This window comes from Erpetoichthys calabaricus, chromosome 12, assembly GCF_900747795.2.
Source record: "Erpetoichthys calabaricus chromosome 12, fErpCal1.3, whole genome shotgun sequence".
Taxonomy (NCBI): domain Eukaryota; kingdom Metazoa; phylum Chordata; class Cladistia; order Polypteriformes; family Polypteridae; genus Erpetoichthys; species Erpetoichthys calabaricus.
This window is the reverse complement of record NC_041405.2, coordinates 21,822,348-21,842,346: the sequence shown is the minus strand read 5'-3', so window position 1 is coordinate 21,842,346 and position 19,999 is coordinate 21,822,348. Positions and strand designations below refer to the sequence as shown.

The following is a 19,999-nucleotide window of genomic DNA, read 5'->3' as shown; positions in this document are numbered from 1 at the left end:
ATTGTCACGGTGCATTTCTGTCACTTTCTCATTCTTGTATTGTGTACCCTGGACATTGTCTTGCATGCCTATGAGCTGTCACGTTTGTCCACTGCTCAGTTGCTGTATATTCAGGATTACTTCTTGCTTGCCTATGTGTTTCAACGCCTTGTCTTCTAATTCTTTCTCGTTCTTCATCACTTAATCACCTTTTAAGATTTGCTTGATGCAGAGCACATGTCACTGCTCTCCTTTTTCTTTCTGCCAGCATGGTGGTTATCACTTGGTTTTTCCATCACTTTGTTGTAAAGACGTTTCACATGCCACTTTGCCAGATTTTATTTACATTTAATAAAGAAGTTCCATGTTCAAAGATCAACAAACACAATAATTACACTTGATTACGAATTCTGAACACATATTTACCATGTCCTGGGGATTACCAATAGCTGGGCTTGCAGATACCACACTTTAATCACAATAAACTTTTCTGGCTACCATTAAAGTGGCCACCAGGTTGATGCTTCTCAAAATTTTTAGAATTTCCTGAACATATCAGGCTATATTCCTCCTAAGGTCATGCAAAAAGACAATTTCCTCTCGGGGATTAAAAGAGTACACCAAATATCAAAATATTAATTCCTGCTTGTCTGTGTGCTTCATTGCCTTGTCTTCTTATTCTTTGTCATTTGTCATCACTTTATCACTGTCTGTGATGTGCTTGATGTTCAGCAGATGTCACTGCTCTTCTTTTTCTTTCTGTCATTATGGTGGTTATCACTCACTTTTTCGTTCACTTTGTCATAAAGTGAAAACCACAGGTCATTTTGCTGAGGATGCCGCTACCAAATTTTTTAAGTCATAAGGTTTTGATTAAGGCCAAGATCAAGGTTCTAGCCCCATTAGTCCGCAAGTAATTGCGTGACAGACCGACAGATATTAGCATTTCATATTTATAGATTAGTGGAAAATGAAACGTTACTGGCCAATTTAAAGAAGACACAATGGGACCTGATGAGTTGTTCATTAGAATATGCCTTGTATTACACATTACAAGTTTTACAACTTAAAAAACACTATGGGGGTGCTATGGGAATTTGAACCCAGGAGGTCTTTTTGTGGCAGCCTCACACATAGGAGGCACCTTAAAAAGTGGGCTATTCAACAGCCTTTGAGCAAACGGAAGAGGATTTACAGGTTTACAGGTTACAGATGGTTAGATTGGCTTAGCTGGCATATCGTCACACTGGAGTCACTGTCCCCGGAAAAGTTATAATGAAGCCGAAATCCAGGATAGAGGGGCTCAGTGAATGTGCTCTTGAAACAATATAGGAGGGTCATTGGGTCAGATATGTTGTAAAATGAGAGGGTGCCAAAGAGACAGTTAAGGTATATCCCAATTTTAGGATCAGGGCGGGCCAATAATTTTATTTTGTCTGGCCAAGCACAGGAACTGGTATCAGAGCAGAGCACAATCCATGATTTGTCATTAAATCCTAGTCGTCCTTCTTTGGACCAATCTTTCCTGTCGATTTCTTTATATGCGACTCCAATTTCGGCTCCTCCTCCACTCCACTCCACTTCCCAGTAAAAGCGAGACCCCAACAGACCCTCTTTGCACAGAACTTGTGGCCGGTGATCGAATCGCTCAGCATGTTCAGTATACATTTGGACATCTGCCATTAGTGTGGCCTTCCTGTTCCCTTCAGAGAGACTCAGGCGCCTGTTGGCTGTGTTGGGGTCCAACGTTAGAGGACAGTAGTCTGAGGAGAGAGAACAAGACAGGAGAGTCACTGAGAGGTTTGTCAGTCACAAGATGAACGTTCAGGTAACACAAATGTGGACAGCAACACAGTCATCCAGAATGGCTTACCCAAGGCGACATACAGGATCAGGACACCACATCTGGAGTATCATGTGCAGTTCTGGTCAACTCGTTACAAGAAAGACATAGCAGCACTTGAAGCCATGCAGTGGAGAGCATCCCAGGACTCAAGAACACGTCCTACTGTGACAGACTCAGAGAATGGAACCTGTTTGGTCTCAAGCAAAGGAGACTGTGTGGGGACCTCATCCAGGTCTTCAAAATCCCTCAAAGTCACTGATAAAGTAGATCCAGCAACATTTCATCGGCTTAACGGTGAATCATGTACTCGAGGACATCAGTGGGAATTAAGAAGGAGTGCATTTGGGACTGAAGCCAGGAAGCACTTCTTGACGTAAAGAGTTGTGGGACTCTGGAACAAACTACTGAGACATGGAGTTGAAGTAAAAATCTTGACAATCTTCATGAAGAATATGGAGGAGATTATGGGAGAGGTTAGCTATTAACTAAACAAATGGGCTTGATGGACTGCTGAATGGTCTCCTCTCATTTGTCACCTGTCTTATATTCTTAAAGAGAGGTGGAGAGCATGTGCTGAGGGGGGACATCTGTCACCGGGCGCAGCATCCAGGCGGCGTCAAATTTCCCTTCCCTTTGGCAAACAGGAGGAGGTGCGAAATCTTCAGTTTTCAGCGGGCGCTGAAAACCCTGGCTACGCCTCTGCACCCACCACACAACAAACCACCTGGATTGGGAGCCAAGTGCAGCAGGTGACACTGCAGCACCACACTGGTGGGCTGTGACATAACCAACTCATCATTAATACCAAGATGCATTTTTTGCTGTGGCCAAAAACATAACGTTACCAAAAATTTTCATTTTGGCTTTCAGCACGTGGCTACTCCTCACACAGTACATGGATCAATCACATAACGTAGAAGATTTGTTACGAATATCATTCCATCTCTGTTTGATTGATATTTTTTAATGAGTTCATTGTCCAACATTTATGAAACATTCAGCCTTTATTGGGATGTACAATCTGCTCTCTGCCTAGATGCCATCTTCTGGCCAAATTAGGACCGCTGCAGTTTTTCTAAATCCTGGTGAAGTTAGGAGTCATTTTCTAAATTTGTAAAATTGGTTCAATGCTATTAATCCTCCTAAAAGTAGAACCAAATTTGCATCCTGTGGAGAAATTTAGAGCCAGTTAGGACTGTTTTCCCGCTCTGAGATGGTTGACAAATACGGGCACTAAACTAAGATGCCCCTTTCTGATTGTTAACTATTTGCCATCCCCTGTGGCTCCACCCGTGTAGTAGTGAAACAGGACAAACTTTAAAAATTAATAAACAAACAGGCATCACTAGCTAAGCGTGAGTAAGGAAGGCCCTGTCCGGCTCCCCACTCCTGACGTCACGCTTCCCCCTCCCCTCGGCCCACAGCCACTGTCTCGGATTAGCGCGAATATATTGCTTTTGCAAGAGGACTATGATTGTTAGCACGATGAGAGAAGTAGCAAAATCAACCGGAATGTTCAAGCAAATTATAGAAAAATACGCAATCTAACTCCGTTAAGTAGTTCTCTCGTGAAAAGCGGACAGACAGACAGACAGACAGACGCTGGATTTTATGTATATAGAGATGAAACATCATTGTGGTTTTCTCTAATATTTTCAAAATTGAATCAGAGTTTCAGTGAGATTGGGCCTCAGGGCCATGGGATTTATTTTTTTAGTCAAACCTGTTTTTCCGTTAGTTGTCTGAAAGAGACAGGAATTTCTTGTCAGTGAGTCAATCCGAGACATGTCGCTGTGTAGATGTTATGTTGTGCTGATCGATGTTCAGGGCATTGCTCTCGTCTGCAAACACAGCCATTTTGTGGCAGGTATTTTATTTTAAATGATTGTTTCGTTCTGTAGATGTTGCTGGAAACGTGTATTAGAATTCGTAATGGCTGGGCAGAATTTCAAGAATACAATTTCAGGTGCTTTGCGGAATTCTGAGAGGCTGAATGGGCTTTTTAATTTATATGAGCGGAAGAAGAAACAATTAATACATTTACTATCTGGAAAAAATATATGATCATTGTATTGCTATCTGAGTGTTTGACTCTATGGATTTTCTTCTGAATTTATTCTGTTTTAAAATGGAAACCTGGTACAGTGGTAATGCTGCTGCCTCGCAGTTAGGAGACCTGGGTTCGCTTCCCGGGTCTTCCCTTCATGGAGTTTGCATGTTCTCCCCATGTCTGCGTGGGTTTCCTCCGGGCGCTCCGGTTTCCTCCCACAGTCCAAAGACATGCAGGTTAGGTGGATTGGCGATTCTAAATTGGCCCTAGTGTGTGCTTGGTGTGTGGGTGTGTCCTGTGGTGGGTTGGCACCCTGCCCGGGATTGGTTCCTGCCTTGTGCCCTATGTTGGTTGGGATTGGCTCCAGCAGACCCCCGTGACCCTGTGTTCAGATTCAGCGGGTTGGAAAATGGATGGATGGATGCCAAAGAATAAAACTAAAGGCGCTCAAACAACTTTTTGCTGAAATGAAGTTTGTATTTTCTTAGCATCTTACTGTTATTTTAAATTCCAAAGCTTGTTTTTCCGTAAAAAGACATTAAACAGAGAAATCCTAAGCTGCCAAAAAAGGAGAAGTTTATTTCTTAGACGAAGTCGTGTTCAGGGACAGCTAAATTAGGAGACCATAAAATAAAAAGGCAACTAAAAATCAATGGACAAGACGTTAATAAGGATAGATAGATAGATAGATAGATAGATAGATAGATAGATAGATAGATAGATAGATAGATAGATAGATAGATAGATAGATAGATAGATAGATAGATAGATAGATAGATAGATAGATAGATAGATAGATAGAATCTACTTTATTAATCCCAAGGGGAAATTCACATACTCCAGCAACAGCATACTGATAAAAAACAGTATTAAATTAAAGAGTGATGACAATGCAGGTATACAGACAGACAATAACTTTTTATAATGTTAACGTTTATCCCCCTGGATGGAATAGAAAAGTCGCATAGTGTGGGGGAGGAACGATCTCCTCAGTCTGTCAGTGGAGCAGGACGGTAACAGCAGTCTGTCGCTGAAGCTGCTCTTCTGTCTGGAGATGATACTATTTAGTGGATGCAGTGGATTCTCCATTATTGACAGGAGTCTGCTCAGCGCCCGTCGCTCTGCCACAGATGTCAAACTGTCCAGCTCCATGCCTACAATAGAGCCTGCCTTCCTCACCAGTATGTCCAGGCGTGAGGCGTCCTTCTTCTTAATGCTACCTCCCCAGCACACCACCGCGTAGAAGAGGGCGCTCGCCACAACAGTCTGATAGAACATCTGCAGCATCTTATTGTAGATGTTGAAAGACGCCAGCCTTCTAAGGAAGTATAGCCGGCTCTGTCCTCTCTTGCAGGAGTAGTCAGAAACCAGAAAACAATTCAAACACTAGGACCAACTTGGAAAAATAAGCTAACACCCTTAAAGTGAATCAGTGTGTCCCCCCGAGGGATAAAACATAGTGTAGTTGTTTTTACACAAAATTACCAAAGTTCTGCAGCTTTAGTTTGCTTCATGGCATTCTGGCAATAGCTTGATGTGTTGAAGTGATTCCATGGACAAATATCTTTGTTTTTTAAAAGCTTTAGTAAAAATCCAAAGTAAAATAGTTTACACAAAAATAGAGAAAAAAGTGATATAACAAAGAAAAGAAATGTTGTTTAAGAAAAGTTCTGTTCAAAGCTTATATATCTTGTTTCATTCTTTAAGTTTGCTCACACAGTTGACCGTTATCTAAACGGTCAGAAAACTGTATGCCTATCCATTTACAAACTGCAAATGAGTCTATCAGTCCATGCTAGCAATGAACTTATTACAAAACACACACTGACTTAATTAACACACTGGATTACAGATATAGATAGGAAGGCTCTATCGTTCCATCCATTTTCCAACCCGCTGAATCCGAACACAGGGTCACGGGGGTCTGCTGGAGCCAATCCCAGCCAACACAGGGCACAAGGCAGGAAACAATCCCGGGCAGGGTGCCAACCCACCGCAGAGGAAGGGTCTATCTCATGTTAACTTACAGAGGGTAAAAGACTATACCATAATCTATAGCTATGAAAGAAAATTGCATTCTATTCTACTTAAGCAAACATTAATACGAGTTTAACTTAAAACTTTAAATTTCTAAGACTGGCTCTTACACATAGTAAAACAATTTTGTGTATATAAGATTACTTTTGTGACACCACATATGTGGCACATCCCAATGACATTGCGTAAACAAAGAAAACTGAGATGGTAAGAAAATTACACTTCTTCAAACTAAGTCTAAATGAAAAGTAAACCTTAAACATGTCAAGAGTGTTTAATACCACTCCCTTTACTTGATCTGTGGAGAATTTTCTCTATGGGCTTCTTTCAGTTGTTCTTATAGACCATCACCATTAAAACAAGCTGAGAGCATATTTATATTTTCCTTTATTTATCAGCGGCAAAGAAATTTGATCTTTTAAGTCGACTGCTCTAAAAACTGAAATTCCTAAGGAGCCAGTGCTCCATTCTGGATACAAAGCTCATATTATGCTAGCCAAATATGTCAAGAACAGGTAATAGAATAATTACAAAATATTTACAATCTACATGTACCTTCAGCACCTTTTCTCCGTGTGAACATCTGTTTATTGACACTCCCTCAATCGATTGTATTCCCATAAAGTGTGTTTCTGAGACTCTGACATTATTTTTCTGGCACCTTTCTCACCTCCTGTTCAATTTTCAACATTCAATCTTTGAAGATGGCTCTCCCACCATGTGTCTTTACTTCTCCTTGTGCATCTCACACTTCCGCTTTTGTCACTTCACCAAAGTCAAACTGACCAGTCAGATTTCTCTGAGGGACGGGACACAATGCCTTTAGTGTTTTATTACATAGTAGGTTGAGTATTCAGTCATTTGCGTGTTCATTATAAGCACTCCATTGTGCAATCTCAAAGTTTTGTCCTTTCCTGGTACAGGATACGATCAGCTTGGGTCAGGGTGTCATTCCATCAAAGGGTACACTCATAGCCATTAATGCGAAAAAGCTAGAGAGGCCAGATAATCAAACATGCATGTCTATGGCATGTGGGAGGAAAATGAGCCTACACAGAAAAAATGTTATTCAGACATGTAGAGAACCCTGCAGCCCATTATATTATACTAGGGGGTTCCGCCCCCTGCTCGCTTCGCTCGCCAACCCCTGGTGTTGGGAATGACAAAGAGCATGATGTATGAATGAGATATAGAATAGTGTGACGGTGTAGATGATGCAAATAGAAAGCAAACAATAAAGTGTGTGGCACAGTGTAAAGGTTTATTTGAAAATTTCTTTGTACACGTCGTTTAAGTGTAAAAGGTAATTCCAGCTCAGAACTTGTAAGGTCAATGAAGATGGTTATTGTTGTGATCAGAGTCAAGTTTGTCAGAGCTTAGAAAGAGTTGTGTCTCTTCAGGAAGTAATGCAATGACTTGGGTATTTATGTTTTGCACATTAATATTTTTTTTTGATCTAATATAGTGCGTTGTGTTAAAAGGGGCATTTGGTCAAATGAGATTGCTGTTCCAAATCTCTCTGTAACTAAGTTGTCGCAGATAAAGGCTTGAGGAATTGTAATAATATGTGGCTGAAGTTCATCTGTATTGGTGAGTGTACCATCTCTCAGTTGTAATAAGTAATTGTTATGATTTGGTTCTGGACATCGTATCTTTTTTACTAACTGTATCTTTTGAAAGCAATGCCAATTGTCTGCGTATTTTAAGGTGCACTGAACAATAGCTGAGTGCATGGCATCTGGAAGAATAGCTAAGCACTGTCTAAAATCTCCTCCTCATAAAAGTACCTTTCATCCAAATCGAATATTATTATTCATAAACGTTTGTAGAAGTTTATGAATGGTGTTGAGTAAGTGACTTCATGCCATTGAACATTCATCAATAATTAACATTTTTTCAAGACGGATGTCACGTGCAGTGCCACCGTTAATGTTCATAGTGGATACCGATTTGTAGGATCTAATGAAGTTGATAAAGATTTCACTTTCAAATGACATTCATTAATCCGAATGAATTTTCCTTGTGTATGTTTTGCTTGTTTGCATGTGTAGTATTTGGGACGTGTTGTTTTGGAGCTGTAATCGATTTGCCTGTGCTGTGTGAGAAGACTGTTGTAGCCTTCCTTGCCGTTAACGTATGTCTGAGACGGGAGGTGTTTCGTTTTGAATCCGTGACTGTTGCGATGCAGCACTTTGATTGATAGCTTGCGTCATGTGGATCTAGGATGTGGATTTGTGCATATTTGCGTTGTTGATTTGTTTCAGGTTGTAATTTTCCAATGCGATGCAGTGCAAATGAACTATTGTAGGATCTAATGCAGTTCATAAAGTTTTTACTTTTAGGTACATCGTTAGTTAGAAGCTTTAGTTGAGCTTTGCGTTTTTGGAGTCGAGACATTTTTTCTTTTCGAAATATGGATAAGTAATAAGGAGTATTGCACTCACTGTTAATATGGAGCCTTTTCTGCGGTTGAACGGTTAATAGTGCCTTATTGTAATGAGATCCACCTATGCTGCATAGCCGTCTATTTTGTTGTTTCTTTCGTGTTCGTGTGTTTGTTCCTGTTATCCTTTCCTTTTCGTTTTGTACCCGTGACCGTGTATTCATGACTTGTTTCTTTCTCAGCATGCGAAATATGGATAAGTAATAAGAAGGATCGCAGTCACTGTTAATATGTTTCCTTTTCTGCAGTTGAACGGTTAATAGTGCTTTATTGTAAGGAGATCCACCAATGCTGACACCTATGCTGTCTAGTGTGAAGGTGCTGACGTTCACTTTAGAATATGTGTCTTTGGGTGTCACTTCTTATGGATGTGTGTGTGTGTGGGGGGGAGGGGGTGAGGATTGTTGTCGCGCGAGCGTCTTCTTTCTTTTTGTGTTCCTGTGTCTTGTTGAATCCCCATCTTTGTGTGTGTCCCGTCCCTTGCTTGTAGGGTCTGTGGGGTGGTTTTGTGTTCTTTTTTTTGTGTTCCATGGGCTTGTTGAATCCCCCTCTTGGTGTGTGTCCCGTCCGGTGCCTGTAGGGGGGGTGGGGGGGGGGGGGGGTGGGGGGTTGCCTTGCTGTTGTGCGCGAGCCTCTTTTTTTTTTTTTTTTTTTTGGGTCTAGTTTCGTGTGCAATGTGTTTTGTGCTTTGCCGGCATTTGACTACTTTTTTATGTGCCTTTTCCTTTTTTCGGTGCTCGTTGCGCGTCATTTCTCCTTTTTTGTCTTTTTTCTGTGCTCACTCCTTTTTTCTGTGGTCTTGTCCGTCTCTCGCGGCCTCTTTTGTCCACCTCTCGCGGCTCCTCATCCGCCTCTCGCAGACTCTTTTTGCGCCTGCGCAGTACGTCTTTTTGCAGCTACGGCCCATGGCCGGATGTGCCTGCGTCCATCATCCGGTTTAGCATTCTCGGTTAGTAATATGGATATGGATATGGATATGGATATTGTGGACTGTATTGCTGTGTCTGGGGCTCTCTGGCGCACCCTTGTGGTTACTAAGCTCAACTGTATGACAGCATGCATACAAGTCTGCTTTATATATTATATTATATTATATTATATTATATTATATTATATTATATTATATTATATTATATTATATTATATTATATTATATTATATTATCCATCATCCAATTCACTATATCCTAACTACAGGGTCACAGGGGTCTGGTGGAACCAATCCCAGCCAACACAGGGCACAAGGCAGGAAATAAACCACAGGCAGGGTGCCAGCCCACCACAGGGCACACACACACATACACATACACACACACACATACACACACACACCAAGCACACACTAGGGACAATTTAGGATCACCAATGTACCTAACCTGCATGTCTTTGGACTGTGGAAGGAAACCAGAGTACCCAGAGGAAACCCACGCAGACACGGGGAGAACATGCAAACTCCACACAGGGAGGACCCGGGAAGTGAACCCAGGTCTCCTAACTGTGAGGCAGCAGCGCTGCTGTATTGTATTGTATTGTATTGTATTGTATTGTATTGTATTGTATTGTATTGTATTGTATTGTATTGTATTGTATTGTATTAGATTAGATTAGATTAGATTAGATTAGATTAGATTAGATTAGATTAGATTAGATTCAAAATGCTGAACTGAAATAGACTGGTGTCCAATCTGGAAGCAGCTTCAGTTTTATTCCCATTGGTTCCCCATGACCTTGTTATTAAAGGATAATTTCATTATATCACTATATAATGTTATGCCAAAGGTAAAAAAAGGAACTACAAGTCTTACATTTTAAAAATTCTTCTCTCACACTGGGTTCCAAGGGCTGCATGATGTACAGTAGATAGGACCTCTCTTTACTACAAATATGAAGAAAAGAGTGATTAAAGTGTTGTTTGGAGAAGAGAACTTCACCACATCACCTGATACATTCCTTCAAAAACATCAGTACAGAACAAGTGACTTTGGCGGCTTTTGAACAGTTGATGTCTCAGTCCTAACATCTCTCGAAGTGACTGTCGTCACGGGCTTTCAAGCACAACTATTTCAAGGGTTTACTGAAGAACGGTGCAAATGTCAAAAAGCTACTGGACGAAAAACAGCTTGTAGGAAAATGGTGAGAATTGTGGAAGCAAACAGACAGGTCACAATCAGGCAAATCACATCTGAACTCAACATTGTGGCGGAGAATGTCAGCTCAGAACACAAAACTTACTTGATTTTCTGTCAAATATAATGACTAAAGATTATACAAGGTCTGTCTATTAAATAACGAGACTGTGTTTCTGTCTCTTAAACAAAGCAGTGACAACTGATTTTGAGCTCTTGCCATGCCAGTTTAAACCTGTCCAAACCTGCATGACAAATAACAACACTCTGCCGTTTAGTTGATTGTCAGTCACCATTTAATTGCAGTTGTGTTTCCCCTTGTGTACCAGAATCATCCTAAGTTTCAAATTTGAAATTTTTTGTAAAATTGAACAAAACTCTTAAAGCAATCTTTTCTATGCTTACTGAGGCTAATGAGGAAGACTGCACGTCTCATGCATGCTAGTTTCTCCTAAATTGAAATTGTGCTTAATGGAACACATTTTGAGTCAATAGATGCAGTAAAGAAGTAAAGAAGAAAACGTCAGATGTCTGGAAACGACTGACAGAAACTGATCTGCTCCACGCCTTCAACCGGTGGGAACCAAGACTGCATCAGTGCGTAATTGCAAATGGGGGGTATGTTGAATGGGACAAACACTAGAATTGTTATATAGAGTTATTTAATAGACTGACCTCCTATTAGGTGTTGATGATATCAGCAAAAAACAAAATAGAAGAAACATGTCTACACTAGGCACCAAAACATCAAAACTGAACCCTAGAGAGAGAGGTTGGGAGCATGCAGTGATTACAACACATTGCTGCACCCACCACATGGCCACCACCTGGACTGAGATCCAAATGCAGCCGTGCAACGGGTGACACCTCAGCACCACACTGAACAGTGTGAAGTTTTTTTACGGTGGCTAGAGTGCCAATCTTGTCACCAACCCCCAAGTTTTCCCAGCAAGTTGGGGGTCCTGCTTACAGGGCTGGAAGCAGATTAACGTCATACCCAGGATGGGAACCCTTGAGGAGTGCAAAAAATTCAGACAAATCCAGGTTTTGCATCATCTTGATGGAAAGATCAGAATTTGGCACAAACAAAATGAGTCAGCCCATGAGTCCATTTTGCTCATTGTCAAGAGTGCAGGCCAATGGTGGCAGTGTGATTGTTTGGGGGCTGTTCTCCTGACACTCTAGCGCACATCAGCCCAAAAGAAGAATGTCTGAATGGAAAAACGTATCCGAGCATTATTGATGATCAAGTTCATTCCTAAAGTTTTTCAATACATGGATGGACACTTCCAGCATGACAGTTCACCGTGTTATATGTCAGGAACACGACCACAAATTTTCATGGCTTCAATGGTCTGCACAGTCCCCAGATTTAAACACTATCAAGTACCCTTGGGATGAGGTGGGAATGACTGTTTGACTCAAGACTGTGTGGCTCTCTAATTTGTAACAACCTTCCTGAGCAATGCATCCAGCATATTGTAGAGTGGCAAAGATTAATTCACAGTTCTCTGAAGACCAAAGGATGCATAACACACGGCTAGATGGGTGTACTAAGACCTCAGTACTGTCAAGCTCAGACCTGAGATCCCACTATAGCTGTCGGCTTTTGTGCCCTATTATTCAATCAGGACTGTTGCATAAAGATGCATTTGGGTAAGCTGAAGTCTTGCCACACATTACCTACTGACATACATACCTGGTAATCCAATTCAGGGTCACAATGGGCCAGAGCTTATCTCATTGGGAAACAACCCCTGGAATGGCCACTGGTTCATTGTAAGACCGAGACACTTACATTCAAGGAAGGACAATTTAGAGTCGTAGGTCCATCTAACACGTTTTTGAGATGTGGGAGGAAAACTGGAATATCTTTGGAATATCCAAAGAAAACGACATGCAAATATGGAGAAAATGTATGAACTCCGCACTAATAAGGACAAGGAATGGGATTGAAACACAACCACAAGGCCTTGGACCCATATTAGGTGAAGTGAAATGAATTAACAGTAAGAAAAAGTCTGAATAATTGAAAGCAGCCCTAATTCACGGTGTTCTTAAGAAATGTAGTGATTTCATGATGCAGAAGTAGATAATAAACAAGGAGAGTTGCATCAAATATTTGCAACATTAAAATGCATGATTTAATTTATACATTTTAAGTCTAAATGTTCTCGATTGTAATAGAAATTTGTCATTTTTCACTCTCTGACAGACATCCACAGTGGGCCTTATCCCTAGTAAAGGATATAAACTGATACACCTCATTCTTATGTTTAAATGTTTAACCTTTTGGGAGTGTCTCTTAGAGGGCCACCGGTAAAGAATCAAATATTAAAAATATGATCATATCCCTGATCGCTAATTTCAAAAAAGCGTTAAACAACACTCCACATGCCTATTAGTGATCCCCATTTTTTTGAAGTTTTGTGAAAAGGACCCCTCGTATCCCATTAGGGAGTGATCCCCTGGGATCAGTTGATGTGGTCTGCACAACTTTAAGTCCTGAGGATCATTTTGGCTGAAGACGCCCTTTTGTTTACTCTTTATCATTCTAAAATGGCCTAAAAAGTTGGGTTTTATGGGTGTACAGGGTCAAAAATAGAGGGTAACCCCAAAAAGCTCAACGTCTTGCTTAACTTGACATCAAGACAAGTTGAACGGTGTATAATATGTGGGGGTTTCCTCATACTAGTGAATCAGGATGGGTCAGCCGCCAAAAAACTGAAGTGATTTCAAAACCTTCAGAAGTAATTCTTAAGAACACAATATTGGGCTGAATGGCTTTCACTCATTAAAAGTTTTTCAAAAATTCTAATTCAATTATGACATCTACAGCCTTGCTAATCATGTCATCAACTAGCGGTGAAAAATCTGTGTCCATTAAAAGCAAATAGGAAACATGGCCAGCGAGCGTGTTAACGTTACTATAGGTGTGATTGAAGGATGGATATGCGTAGCTCTTCAAACACATCTTAATACATAATTTGCCTGCCTCCTCACTCACTCACTCACTCACTCACTCACTCACTCACTCACTCACTCACTCACTCACTCACTCACTCACTCACTCACTCACTCACTCACTCACTCACTCACGTCCATCCGAAGCCGAATGCGCAGTCACCTTCTGCGCACGTCCAAAGCCGAATGCACAGTCGCCTTCTGCGCAGCTGCCCGAAAAACATTACGAGACCGACATCCAACCCCAACATCGCGGCAGGCGGCGTATTTACGGCCGCAAAAATTCAAAGAGAAAGGCGACTTCGATTAAAGCTCTTGAGGCCTGAAAGGCAATTTCGACTACAGCTCGAGGCCTAATTACGCATTCTGATTCAATTACGCATTCATTCAATACACCTACTGTATATCAGGTGCTTATACTTATTACTATTCCATATTGTACTGGAACATTCATCATTCAATATTATACTATAGGCCTGGAAAATTCATCAACTAACAGTACAAGCCTGTACAGTAATGAGTAAAGTGGACTACAATCATTACAAAACAACTTCTTCGTTACTTATCATTTGTTCTTCATACACTGCTGACACAAACTCGTGCCCGTTTCATCATACGTTGTCGTAACGGGCTCTTTGTCTAGTGAGAATATAACTAAACATTAGGAAAACATTTGACCTCTAGAGTGCAAAATAATCTGTAAGCTCCTGTTCATAATGTATTTCAAAACATTTTGGCAAATTTACATTTTTTGTATAAAGATTAAAATTTCCCAATAACCTGCCTGAAATCATTTGTGTGATTTGCCTTTGTAGCCACAGCCTCATTTACCTCATTTAAAATGCCCACCATCTGCCTAATCACATTGACAGCCACGAGTTTTTAGTAGCCAACCTGACGTTCACACACAAGACAGAGAAAAGAAACACGACAGGGACTTACCAAACGGCCCATCGCAGCTTCACATGCTCACGCCAGAACAGCGACTGAGCTTGAAAGGTGTGAGCAACGCTGAGCTTCAGGCAGTCAGCTGGAGCCTCCAACGGAAGGGAAAACAAGTTTAGCAAGTGCAGGGTTGTCAGATTACACCTGATCAGCATTTCAGAGATGAGATTTGGAAGAGACCACATTCTGTTAAGAACAAATATTTAAAAATAGTGGGATGGGGATGAAACTAAACACTCTGGAATATGATGATGGAAAATGGAAAATCTGCAGTAAAACCGTACATCAATGTGGTATACCTGGGCACAAAGACGAGAAGGCACTCCTTGCTTGTGCTGAGTAGAAAACTAGGTGGTACTCATATTTTGCTTTTCATGCTGTGTAAACATGTGAAAGAAATGTGATCTCATTTGGGTAGAATGATCTCCATCATAAGCTTAGATGATAGCATATGAAGTTTTGCAAAAGTGTTGTCATGGCTCAGTATTGAATTGAATTGAACTTTACTGCCAGGCAACATAGTTGTTAGTAATTTCTATTGGTGTTAAATCCAAACACATTACAAAAGTAACAGCACAATATACAATACATGACACAAGTCCAACATTGTATTCAGTCATAGACAATAATAAAGTATTGCACAAATATACTGCAATGGCACTGGACAAATTACACCAGCCCAGGGATGAGTAACCAAAAGATTGAGCTGGTGTTACATCATGAATAGGTTAGGTCAGGTCAGGTTGGGGAGCATGCACTGGTACAGGGATCGTGGTTGGCAACCCCCACAAGCAGATACACAGTCCAGTCCGACCCTCCGGAAATGACCCTCTACCTGCCGCAGCAAGGTGTTATGTGGGTGTCCCCCTTGGCCTGGTCCAGCCACTCAGGTCCTCAACAATGTGGATCCTGCAAGCCAAATCACACTCGGGCAATTGCGCCACATGGTCGTAGTGCTGTAACTGACGCTCCTTCACAATGCAGGTAATGTGCCTCATTTGGGACTCCATGAGCAACCACTCATTCGACACAAACTCAAACCAGCGGTAGCCAAGGATTATCGAAAGAGACACAGTACCGAAGGAGTCCAGTCTTCATCTCAGGTCACTGGATAGCGTCCATGTCTCACAACCCATATAGCAACCCACAGCACTTTGTCTTTGTCTTCTTTTCTGTTCCTCTGTCTCTGTCTTTATTTCTCCTTGCACCTCCACTCCTCCTCCAGCAAACGTCATCACCTTCCTCCTGACTCTGGCTCCCAGATCAGTGGCAGTGGGCTTCCTTTATCCAGCTCCTGGTAGTATTTCCAGTGGTTTTCTGGCTTGTACACCCATAACATCTGTGCTTCGCCACTATGTGGGGATCATGGCAGTGCTATTTATGCCATTAAGTCTCATTATTGCTACATTCTTTTAATGGCCACATAGTGAAAAGTTCAGATGTGGATCAAGCCCCCTGTATGTAACAATGTAGAAATTCAACCGGAGATAAAGACCTCCATCAATCCCAGTTGGTGCCCATGCAGTGCTGATGAAATAAAATGATTGTAGCAAAGTACTATCTGGGCTACAAAAGACAGAGGGCACTCTTAAGCCAACCCTTGAACCAAAATTATGACTAGCAAGTCAAAGAAATAGAATTAAAAAGTGTTTATTAGCAAAATTAATAATACACAGAAGATAAAAAATAATCAGGATCAAAGTAAAAAACTATTTAAATAAACAAGACATTAGCTGACCCACTGGCCCGGCTAATCCAGTTCTTGCACCCCTTTCTATCTAGTGGGGTATCTTATCCACTTCCCTACTGTAGCCTACTTAGCATCATGTTTACCCCCAGAAAAACGAGCCAAAAATGCTGCATTTTTTTAACAAGAAAAAATATTAATATGTGTAACAGAAACATGCACATTCCAAAATGTCAAGATAAATACACTAAGAAAGGCCTGTCTAGTGTCCTCTGCAGCACTGATGCAGGTTTAGTACACGTTCTTCATGTGATGTGTCACCAATGCACAGTTCAGTGTCACAACTGGCACAGTAGATGTGTGTTTTTCTCACACTTCTGTTGTTGCACACGAGAGGGTAGAATGTCATTGTCAGACCTGCGCGATTCACATGCCCCTCGTGTTATTTTAGGCTACCATAGCATAAGGATTAGTGACTCCTATAGTTACCTTAACATGAACACTGACAGTTACTACATTCTGAATAGTGCTTAGGCGGACAACGTTATTCATGTTCTTCTACCTTTTTGTCCTGCTGAAGCTTCACACAAATAGATTCACCAGACATATCACGGCAATTCAGTCATACGGTGCCGCATGTGTCAATTTCACTATCCAAGTCAATGTCTGATGACCAATTCACTTTGTCATCACTATCAGTTGATTCAACTAATGGTTCAGTTTCAGTTTGTTCTAAAACTAACTTCATAGCTAGTTGCTTACATGTTGTTGTGTTTTTTAGTTGAAGGCTCAGCCCCACTCATGAATTTTGATGAGTAGAGTAGCAAAACACATAGAAATATTTTTGCAGTGTGATGTTATTTTATCCACTAGATGGCAGCAGAATATTATCTCGAGTGCTGCTCAGGCTTAACAAAATACATGTCAACAATACAGCTATCCCTGAGAGACACTCAGACTAAACCGGATTACATAGAATTCTATGCCTGAGAGACACTCGGACTTAACCGTTATGGCCGGGCAGTGGAAGGACAGATTGGAAACAGTTGGAATGTTGGGACACCAACTGGGTTGTCCCTTTTAATCGTCGCGAGACGAACAGACAAAAATAAACAAAAGCAACGAAATTAGCGCCTATGTGCTATCCCGAACAGGGATTTCTTTCAGAGCAATAATTCTTTGGAGAGTTACATGCACCATCGTGCAGCTCGTTCTAATCTACTGGCAAAAGACATCTTTCTCTTTGCCGGCGCTTCCTTTATAGCGGTACTTCCAGAAGGAGCAGGGTTAAGTGCCCTCGCCGGGCGGCTTCTCGGAGCTATGAGGGAAGAAGAACAGGATAAGGTCAGAGGTAGCCCCCCCAACCCCATCATTTCGGTGGGCTATAGTGTACCTTTCCCAGGCCCTTACAGGAGTCGTCTGACACCCATGCGTGACACCATATTTACATAGGATTCCACGCCTGAGAGACACCCAGACTTAACCGTATATACATACAATTATATGCCTGAGAGACATCCGGACTTAACCATATTTATATAGGATTCCATGCCTGAGAGACACTAGGACTTAATTGTATTTACATAGGATTCCATGCCTGAGAGACACCTGGACTTAACTGTATTTATATAGGATTCCACACGTGAGAGACCATGGTCCTCAGCAGTAAAAGGGTGGAGTGCCCTCTTAGGGTTGGTAGCGAGATCCTGCCCCAAGTGGAGGAGTTCAAGTATCTCGGGATCTTGTTCACGAGTGAGGGAAGAATGGAGCGTGAGATCGACAGGTGGATCGGTGAGGCATCCGCAGTAATGCAGGCTCTGCATCAGTCTGTCGTGGTGAAAAAGGAGCTGAGCCATAAGGCAAAGCTCTCAATTTACCAGTCAATCTATGTTCCTACCCTCACCTATGGTCATGAGCTATGGGTAGTGACTGAAAGAACGAGATCGCGAATACAAGTGGCTGAAATGAGTTTCCTCCGCAGGGTGTCTTGGCTCTCCCTTAAAGATAGGGTGAGAAACTCAGTCATCCGGGAGGGGCTCAGAGTAGAGCTGCTGCTCCTCCGCATCGAGAGGAGTCAGATGAGGTGGCTCGGGCATCTGATCAGGATGCCTCCTGGACGCCTCCCTGGTGAGGTGTTCTGGGCATGTCTAACCGGGAGGAGGCCCAGTGGAAGACCCAGGACACACTGGAAGGACTATGTCTCCCGGCTGGCCTGGGAACGCCTTGGGATTCTCCCGGAAGAGCTAGAAGAAGTGGCCGGGGAGAGGGAAGTCTGGGCATCTCTGCTCAAGCTGCTGCCCCCGCGACCCGACCTCGGATAAGCAGAAGAGGATGGATGGATGGATGGACATGTGAGAGACACTCTGACTTAATTGTATTTACATAGAATTCCATGCCTGAGAGATACTCTGGGTTAACCATATTTACATAAAATTCCACACCAAGAAGGTTAAACATCACCCTCCATTCTTTCATCTTCCATACCTCTTCTATCACATCTGGCCTCACCAGCACTCCCAACTACAAGTTCAATGGTTTGCTGGCCAGAAGGAGCTATTAAACACCAGCAGGGACTATCAGCCGTCATGTCTCAATTTGGGACAAATAATGCTGTAGTATATTTAAGTATATATGACAATTGCTCACTCGGACAATTTGTTTTGGGGGCCCCCAAGAAGGCGGGGGCCCTAAGCTATAGCATGTGTAGCTTATACGTAAATCCTGCACTGTGTCTCAGGGATACCTTGAGGGTCAGAACATCTTCCTAACCCTAACCCTAACGCTAACCCTCTAGTGCCCCCATATAGCTTATCATGTCTCCAGGCTGCCACCCATCCAGGCCAAACGTTTGTGGAGACACGTGTTAAAGCAAGTGCGTTTTCGGAATGTCTTTTGTGAATTGACGCATGTTTTTAATGTGCTTTAGCATACATAGTGCTAATACCACACGTGTCTCTCTGTAATTTTAGGTTTTAAATAAAGTACATTTGTAAAGAAAAAAATAAATTAAACATTGCAGTCGGCCCCTTTTCAGTGAAACATTGTGTTGTTCAAAGTTTTTAAAGCCACTACCAACAACAGTCAGGTCTTTGCAATTGGAAAAAAATTGACAAGAACAGGCCATTCATTTTTGCAGCACCTAAACTAAAGCGTTACCAATGTTGATGTCACCCTGATGCCATTTTTGATGACAGAAGTCTGCAAGGAAATATTTATGGGTACAATTTGGAATTTCTGAAATGCTATGCTGTCCAAAGGCTGGCACCTTTTCCTACATTATAATGGCTGACCAATCATCTTAATCAACACACCAAATTGTTGGAATTTTGTTCTACCACAAAGATACCTTTAAAATTTGGAGCAAGTTTGGCAAAAATGGATCGAAAAAGGAATTTTTGTGGAGAAGCACATAAGTGTTGGCAGACTTAACTGATTTATAGGAATTTCCTATTCATGAATCCATAACCTTGAATTGGATTAAGTAAGTTTGCAAGTATTATATTATCGTTTTTCAAATCATATAATTTAAACACTTTATTTTTGGTATGACCTTGGTGCATGTAAAGATATTTCTACTTATCCAGCCTTATTAATGTAATTATTATTATATGCCTATCAGCCATCTTTACCCATGGTCAGGGATGGGCAGTCTCTGTCCTGGGGGGCTGCAGAGGCTGCAGGTTTTTGTTCCAACCCTCATGCTTAATGAGACAGGATTTTGTTCTGTTCCCTACCTGACACGGCGGAGTTAAAACACAAACAAGTCATGAAATTAAATAAGACCTGTTATTGTTATTGGGGCTCACTGGCGCCCCCTTGTGTTTATACTCCTCATCAGCAGTAAGATGTAAATGACAAAGGAAGTAAAAGTTCTCTAACTAAATTGTTTCCATTCCATTGACACCTGTAAAGATTGGTAAAGA

The 19,999-nt window shown here is 41.6% G+C and overlaps 1 protein-coding gene across 1 annotated transcript; it reads right to left on the bottom strand.

The window, feature by feature from the left end:
- Positions 1–317: 317 nt before the first annotated feature.
- Positions 318–14,423, bottom strand: LOC127529835 (tripartite motif-containing protein 16-like). The gene is made up of 3 exons (XM_051934805.1): positions 14,387–14,423; positions 10,160–10,230; positions 318–1,742 (listed from the first exon to the last, which is right to left on the bottom strand). The coding sequence occupies exons 2-3, from the start codon at positions 10,200–10,202 to the stop codon at positions 1,186–1,188; spliced, it is 600 nt and encodes a 199-aa protein (XP_051790765.1). The 5' UTR covers positions 10,203–10,230; positions 14,387–14,423; the 3' UTR covers positions 318–1,185.
- Between the last annotated feature and the right edge of the window lie 5,576 nt (positions 14,424–19,999).